At 40.3% G+C, this 8,950-nt stretch overlaps 1 protein-coding gene across 1 annotated transcript; it reads left to right on the top strand.

The window, feature by feature from the left end:
• The first annotated feature begins 4,106 nt into the window (after positions 1-4,106).
• Positions 4,107-5,063, top strand: LOC114688771 (vomeronasal type-1 receptor 4-like). Its single transcript, XM_028863290.1, has one exon. It carries the CDS (start codon positions 4,146-4,148, stop codon positions 5,061-5,063), a length of 918 nt encoding a protein of 305 aa, XP_028719123.1. The 5' UTR covers positions 4,107-4,145.
• The last annotated feature ends 3,887 nt before the right edge of the window (positions 5,064-8,950 follow it).

The raw sequence follows: 8,950 nt of genomic DNA, 5'->3' as shown, positions 1-8,950 counted from the left end.
TCATCTTTAGGTTGGGACATTTTCTTCTATGATTCTATTGAAAATATTTTCTGTGCCTTTGACCTGTGTTTCTTCCCCTTCCTCTATTTCTATTATTTTTATATCTGGTCTTTTTGTAGTGTCTCAGATTTCCTGGAAACCTACTTCTGTCTAAGACAATAAAACCTATGGCCTTATATTGGAGACTAAACAGTCATGTTACATAGGCCAATAACCTGGCCAAGGTATTATGCACCAAAACAGAAGGAACACCTGTAGAAAGATTGGCTGACCTTAAGCCATGCTGAAAAAGAGGTTTGGAAAAAATTTCACTGTGATGAAATATTGTACTTTTCCTTCCCCTATTCCCACACTCTAGCACAGGATGTTACAGCACACAGCCATGCTTCTCTGAAATATCCTTCTTTCTTTCTCTGCTCCAAGCATGATTGACAAAATGGTTTTTTATTCTTTATTATTTCTTCAAGCCACTCTCCCCACCATGGAGCTGTCTGCCACTGTGTGACTCATCTCTGTTCTGGCTTACCTCAAGTTCATTATCTTTTCCAACACTTCTTGGTTCACAGATGGAAAAATACCAGACTCCTGATGACATGTTGATGGTCTTCCTGAAGGACTTCATGTCAGCATGATTTCCCAAGTAGAAATAGTACTGTACAATGAACCCCTTTGGAAATACATCGAACAAATCCCTTGATCTACACTGGAGTGCAGCTCTCCACACCTGATGACAACACAAATTGAAAACCTAGATGCTCCCAAAGGAAACATGAGAAACTTTTTCTGACTTCTGACAGCTATTCCTTAGGATCCAACAAAGTCATAAACATTATCTTTAACAAGCAGAAGGTAATAATTGTGATTTTCCCTGAGGACCAATGTTTTTTTTCCCTTCATTGGAAGTATCCAAAGTCTCCATGCAAATAAATGTCACTGACATCACAGATGACAAAGTAATGCACTCGAGGGATGTTAATCTAGATACACAGTCCTTTTATGAGCATTGTTAATCTGTATTCATTCAGTCATCTGCACCATGCTCCACCGAGTTATCAGAGAGGTAAGCATTTTCTTGGATCTGTCTCAGGGAAGATAAAATCTTCAAATGGAGAAGTCAGACCTGTGTTTCTTCAGTAAATATTTAGGAGCTGGCTTTATCTCTGTGAGCATCTCTAAAATTGCTGTGGCTTACAGGTGGGATTCCTGTAACTGTAGATGTCTATCATTCTCTTCTCCGTACAACAACTCTTCTGAAGTCAACATTAATGGTTAGGATAGTTGCTTTTTTGTCTCTTCTTTACCTAATGATTCAATGATGTCTTCATCCCAAGGAAATGCATTTTTCACAGTTTAGCACTTATCTGAAAATGAAATTTAATGTGACACCAAATATAGGATGGCTGATTTTTAGCTGATGGATGGAGACTGACTGTTCCTCTGGAAAACTATGTATGAACTAAGTTTCAGACTAAACAAAAGCTTTCAAAGACATGTTTCAAGGACATGAGTTTGGAAAGAATCAGTCTGTGCAATTGGTTTAACTGTGATGGTGTATCAACATATTTTGATTGTGGCTAAGGGAAGGTGGTGTTGACTCACCAGCATCTCCAGCATCTCCAGCTTCTGCTTCCTCACAAAAATAGTTAAGATATAGAAATTATGATTAAATGAAATTCTTTGGTCCATGGGGATTTTTCCATATATAGTCTAAATTGAGTTCTTTATATTTTGGAAATCAGCCCACTGTCATATGTGGGGTTGGTGAAGATCTTTGTCCATTCTGTAGGATGCTGTTTAATTCTATTGACAGTGCCCTTTGCCTCACAGAAGCTTTTCAGTTTCATGAGGTTCCATTTATTAATTGTAGATCTTGGTGTCTGCATTATTGGTGTTGTATTCAGGAAATGGTCTCCTGTGCCAACACATTCAAGGCTATTCCATACTTTCTTTTCTATGAGTTCAGTGTAACCTGATTTATGTTAAGATCTTTGATCTACTATCCCTGGTGCATGAGCTAGCTGTCTGGAGCCCATTACCTATGGTGGGATGCCTTGCTCAGCCTTGATGCTGTGGAGAGGCCCATGATCCCACCTCAGCTGAATGTAGGAGGCTTTTGGAGGAGTGGATGGGTGTTGGTTTATGGTGTATCCCTGAGGGGAGCAGGAGGATAGGTAAGAGAAGGATCTGTGATTAGTATGTAAAATGAATAAAAAAATTTCTTAAATAAAAATAAAAGTGATCTTTGACTTACTTGAACTTGATTTTTGTGTAGGGTGATAGATATGGATCTTTTTACAGTCTTCTACACACTGACATCCATTTAGATGAGCACCATATGTTGAAGATATTTTCTTTTTCCATTGTATAATTTTGGCTTCTTTGTCAAAAATCAGGTGTCCATAGGTGTGTGGATTTACATATGAGTCTTTGATTTCATTGATCCAACTTTCTGTTTTTTGTCACTATAATGTGGTTTTTATTACTATATTCTTGTAGTAGAGCTTGAAATTAGACATGATGATACCTCATGAAGTTATTTTATTGTACACTATTGTTCTAGCTTTCCTGCATTGTGGTTTTCCATATGTAGTCGAGTATTATTCGTTGGAGATCTGTGAGGATTTGTGTAGGAAATTAATGGAGATTCCTTTGACTCTGTAGATAGCATTTGGTACAATGGCCGTTTTACTATGTTAATCCTACCAATCCATGAGCATATGAGATCTTCCTATATCTGATACCTTCTCCATTTTTTTCTTCAAAAACTTGAAATTCTTGTTATATAGGTCTTTCACTTGCTTGGTTAGAATTACACCAAGTTATTTTGTTATTTGTGACTGTTTTGAAGGGTGTTGTTTCTTTGATTTCTTTCTTAGCATGTTTATCATTTTTATATAGGAGGGCTTCTGATTTTTCAAGTTATCTTGTATCCAGTCATTTTACTAAAGGTGCTTATCTGCTGAAGGAGTTCTGTGATAGAACTTTTAGGGCTGCCTTTGTATATAAGTATATATATGTTTAAATCGAGGTTCATATTTATGATCAGAAAACTAGTTACTTTTTTGAAATATTTTGTATTCTATCACTTAGATGATCTGTATAAAATTTTCTCAAAAGCTATCTGGTTTTGTTTTTGTTACTTATTTACTTCCAAGATTTTATAAATTAAAAATTTGTATTCTTGTCCTTTTTAAGTTATAGTAATTTTACTTTAGGCATCTAGTGTTTTAACTGCCTGTATGTATGTCACCACCTTTGTGCAGTGCCACAAAAGCCTTGGGAGGTCATTCTTTTTGGGGAACAGAAGTTACAGATGGATATGAACGACCAAGTAGGTGCTGGATTTGAACATGAGTCTTGTCAAGACTCATCTCTCAGACCTCCAATTTGTAATCCTCAACACATATGGTCCCCAGGAACCAAAGCATTTCATTTATTCATCATTTTCTGTATATTAACTATTTTTAGGAGGAAGCAGAAGCTGGAGTTGCTGGAGATGCTGGTGAGTCAACACCAGCTTCCCTTAGCCACACTCAAAATATACACCATCACAGTCAAACCATTTGCACAGACGGATTCTTTCCAAACTCATGTTCTTGAAACATGTCTTTGAAAGCTCTTGTTTAGTCTGAAACTTACTTTATACATAGTTTTCCAGAGGAACAGTCAGTCTCCATCCATCAGCTAAAAATCAGCCATCCTATATATAGATGTCACATTAAATGCCATTTTCAGATAAGTGCTAAACTGTGAAACAGGCATTTCCTTGGGATGAAGAAATCATCGTGTTAAGAGGAAAGATGCTGTAATCAATGATGCAAAAATGTGTTCCCCTGTTTACTATCCATATGTTCATAAGCTATACTGTGTTACAATGAGTGGCATGTTGACCAAGACTGATACACTTGTATCACTTATACACTTCTGACATGAGCTGAGGGAAAGTACATGAAGTACAAAATAATAATCTGAGTTGTCTATGCAGTGTTCTCCCAGGCAGCTCTTGTACAGTGATACAATAGTGTCTCCCTTCATAGAAGAAGTAAAGACTCAAATTATTCATTATGCTCAGACGATTGAGAAGTGTCGTGAAGACAGTTGTGTTGTTCCGGGTCATCACTCCTGTCTGCACAGAAGTCCTCTCCATGTCCTCTCAGAGTAAAGCTCTAAAAACCACTGAGGAATTGGCTCTCCAGATGCTCCTGCTTTTCCAGGTTGGGATTGGGACCGTGGCCAACATTCTTCTGTTTTTCCATAATTTTTCTCCCATCTTTACTGGCTCTCGACTGAGGCCCACACAGGTCATTGTCACTAACTTGGCTGTGTCCAATGCCTTCCTTCTCCTTGTAACTGCATTTCCAAGCAATGTGATGGTTTTTGTTCCAAGGAAACCTGCAACTAACATGCAATGCAAAATTGTTTTCTTCATTCGCATGGTGGCTCGAAGCACAAACATGTGCTCCACCTGTGTCCTGAGCATCCATCAGTTTGTCACTCTTGTTCCTGGTCACTGGGGTAGGTTGATGCTTCGAGGAAGAACCCCTGATGTCCTGAGTTATTCTTGTTACTGTTGTTGGTTGTTCAGTGTCTTAAATAATGTCTACATTCCTATCAAAGTCAGTGGTCCACAGAGCCCAGGCAATGACACTAACAATAACAGCAAGTTTCTCTGCTCCATGTCTGGATTCAGTGTAGTTTTCATCTTCTTGCATTTTACCCATGATGCCACATTCATCAGCATCATGACCTGGACCAGTGTCTCCATGGTGCTTGTCCTTCATAGACATCACCAGCGAATAAAGCACATCCTCACTGCCAATCAGAACCACAGAGGCCATGCTGAGACCAGAGCAGCCCAAACCGTCCTGATGGTGGTCGTCACATTTGTTGCCCTGTACCTCCTAAATTTTATTTGTCTCATCTTTCACACTGTTTTAACAGACTGGGGTCTCTTGTTGAGGCATGTAGATGAAGCTTTGACTGCAGGCTTCCCCACTATTTCTCCCTTCCTGTTGATCTTTAGGGATCCTAAGGATCCTTGTTCTGTGCTCTTCAACTGCTGAAAACACAGTCAAAAGACCAAACACAGAAAACAGCTTTACCAACAGCCATAAACACTCTGAAGTAAATAATGGTTTGAAAAGCCAAGGTTAACTTATAAATTTTCTGCTGTGGACAATTGATTGATAAATAAAATGCTGATTGGCCAGTAGCCAGGCAGGAAGTATAGGCGGGACAAAGAGCAGGAGAAGTCTGGGAAGTGGAAGGCTGAGGTGATCCCAGCCTACTGTCCAGGGAGCAGCATGTAAGGCAGCAGGTAAAGCCATGGAACATGTGGTCACATATAGATTAACAGAAGTGGGCTAAGTTTACATGTAAAAGCTAGAAAGTGGTAGGTCTGAGGTAATGGTCGAGCAGTTTAAATAATATGAGCTTCAGAGTGATTATTTTATAAGTGGTTGTGGGGTCAAGGGGCTGGGTTGGACTTGAGAAAACTCCAGTTACAAGTTTCTTTAAACTTTGAATGCCTCTCAATATCCCAAGTTCACTTTCTTCCCACTTCTTGAGTATCAAGATGTGAACTCTCAGCTTTCCCAGCCGTCATTCCTCTGTTCTACCATCATGGTCTCAAACACTCCGAAATCATTAGCCCAGTTAGCCACGTCCTTTAATTGAGATCTTTGGTCATGGTGTCTTGTCACAGTATTGAGACCCTTAAACACAGGCTTTTGAAATTTTATATGACATGGATTATTGTATGTATACATGTACACATGTGCCATGTTATAGGTGTGAATTTCAGAGGACAACTTGAGTGGTCAATTTCTCCTTGTACAATGTAAATCTAAGAATATACCTTAGGCTGTCAGTTTTCAGACCACCTTTTAAAGAAATTTCCCTATGTATTTCCACATGTATGAATTGTGATAGCTGAGGAAATTCCACTTGGCTAGGGAGTACACAGTCTTTGACTTCACGGTAAAGGTTCACAGATTGGTTGGTACTAAGAACAGTAATTCACATGGCCTCTGATCTTGGTAAAATCGACAGTAAACACTAGAGTGGAGTTCATGTGTCTGTCATGTGACAACCCATAGATACCCTGACAGACTGCAGCAGGACTTGGAGGGGAGTGATAACATAGGAAAATGGATCACAGACCTATGATCTTCCACTGAATCAGTGAGAGTCCCTGGGAGGCTCCAAGAAATATGGATTGATGAAGGAGATCAAGAACCATGTTCCAGATGCATGACTTCACTCTGTTCCAGTTACTACCCCAGGATGTCTGAAGAACATCAGTTTGAAGAAGTCCTTATGGATTGTCTCACCAAGTGCCAAACCCTGCTTGCTATAATTCTGAACAGCCTGTCAAGATGTGACCACTGGGGCAATAGTGGCAACACCATCTATGGGGGTGTGACAAAAATGTGAACTCACAGGTGCTGTTGTTAACAGTGGAAAGTCCGCAAGTGACCAACCAGCTTAAAATTCCAGCATGGACAGGCAAGGGAGATGGGATGTCCCAACAGAAGTTGAAGGTGGTGGGTGGATGGATGGTGGGGATGTAGAGTCACTTTTCTTTGTGAGATAAGACCTGGCAGTGTCCCCATGCCATAGTGCATGACCCAAAATCCATAAACCTGTGGGCAGCACTATTCGAGTTTGGGAGTAATTACAATGAAAGAAGACTTGGATAAAGAGATGAAATGTATTGGAAGGAACATAGAATTGCTGGCAAGCCTTAGGGTGTGTATGATGTACTTCTGTAAAACATCCTGAATAGACACCCCCTGACAGGTTTTGTACCCCTTTTGTGATTACTCCATAGGAATATCCATCTGACGAGGGGGAAGTAACACAGCTGTTAACCAAAGACAAGTGTTATTCCTTCCTGTACTGGTAGGAATAAGACTTGTCATCTCCCTTGGATCTTCCGGGCTACACAACTGCCCTCACCCAGACACATCCTCTGGCTGGAGACTTCAGACACAGACTTGATCAGACAGTGACATCTACAACTGAGAGCCTCCAGTCACTCCAAAGACAGATGAACCGTCCTGCAGGGTTTGTGCTCCACAACAGAAGAACACTAGACAGAGTAACTGCTGAACATGTGGAGACTTGCTTGGTACTGGGAGAAGAATGTGGCTTCTATGTAAAAAATCAAATGTTAAAACCAATGTAAATACCCTCAAAATACTCCACAAAGAACTGCTCAAAAACTTGAACCCATAGAGCAAATTAGCTGGATCTATAACCCTTTATTTTCTTGGCTCCCTCCCTCTGTCAGTCCTCTGAATATGCTGTTTTATTTGGATGCTTGCCCCCTGCCTTATTTATTGACTCTGCTGACAGATCACCACCATTGCTAAAATTACCAACAATCAGGTCATGGTTCACTACCAGACCCTGGACCCTTCTGACACAGGCGACAGATTCCCCAAGTTTACAGTGATGCCTCTCCATTAATAACTAAAAACAGGAAGATTTTGGAAGCCATGGCTGACTGGTCAAGGTCACAGCCTGCCAGAAGCCTAGCAGCTTTATCTACAAGCTGAGCAAAATGGAACAACCTCCCTCTAGCAGAACTTACTGCTCTCTACCTAGCTCTACCTGGACAATGTCCCCAGGCCTGGAAAAATGACCTAATCCAAAAGCTGTCTCTGAAACAAAATGCCTGATTCATTTTTAACTTAGGCCTTGGCACAGATCCCCACTAAGAAGACTTGTACTAAGAGCTCTGCTATAGGACCCTACAGCCACATACTAAGCCTTGTGATAGGGGTGTGCCAATTAATACAAATTAGGGTTTGTCCTTAAGCTCCCCAACCCTATACATTCCTTACACTCTGGAATAAAATTGAACTTATTCCCTGAAATCTCTCTCCCAAAGAGCTATCTGCATTCCTGCTCATGGGTCATCAAAAATTTCTGTTGCCCCATCTGACTCTTTCCCCTCTCAATTTGGTGGCCAACAGGACAAGAGGGAGAGGACCCCCACAAATGTCATTGCCTTTTATGTTTTATCTTTGATCTAGTTAGATGCTTCATAATTCCTGGATATTGACCAGAGATAATTGTTGTACAAAAATTAGAGTGACAGAGAAGTTAATTAAAGAAAAACTCATTGTATCCAACACAGTAGAATGTCTGGATTGACTGGAGATTCAATATTCACATCACATGGGCCAATAACTTTGTCAGGAGATTATGCCCCATGAGGACGGACCACCCCTAAAAGATGGGATCACCTTAAGCCATGCTGAAGAAGAGATTTGTAAAAGAATTACACTTTGATAAATTATTGTACTTTTCCTTCCCATACCCCACACCCTAGCAAGGCTCTTACAGAGCACAGCCATGCTGCTCTGAATTACCCTTCCTTCTTTCTCTGCTCTAAGCATGATTGCCACAATGATTTTTATTCTCCAGTATTTCTTCAAGTCCCACACCCCACCATGGGGCTGTCTGCCACTGTGTGACTCATCTCTGTTCTGGCTTACCTCCACTTCATGACTCTTTCCCAACACTTCTTGGTTCACAGATGGAAAAATACCAGACTTCTGATGACATGTTGATGGTCTTCCTCAAGGATTTCATGCCAGTATGATTTTGAAAGTGTGAAACTGTACTGTATAATATGCCCCATTGGAAATATGTTTAACAAATCCCTTGATCTACACTGAAGTATACCTTTCCACACCTGATGACAACACAAATTGAAAACTTAGATGCTCCCAAAAAATACATGGGAAACTTTTTCTAACTTCTGACAGCTATTCCTTAGCATCCAACAAAGTCATAAACATTATCATTAACAAGGTAAAAATTGTGATTTGCCCTGAGGAACAGTGTTTTTTTCCTTCTTTGGAGGTATCCCAAAGTCTCCATGCAAACACTGTCACTGACACCACACATGACAAAGCAATGACTCTCTGAGGATGTT

This window comes from Peromyscus leucopus, unplaced genomic scaffold (genome assembly GCF_004664715.2).
Source record: "Peromyscus leucopus breed LL Stock unplaced genomic scaffold, UCI_PerLeu_2.1 scaffold_1430, whole genome shotgun sequence".
Lineage (NCBI taxonomy): Eukaryota > Metazoa > Chordata > Mammalia > Rodentia > Cricetidae > Peromyscus > Peromyscus leucopus.
This window is presented reverse-complemented; position numbering and strand designations above follow the sequence as displayed.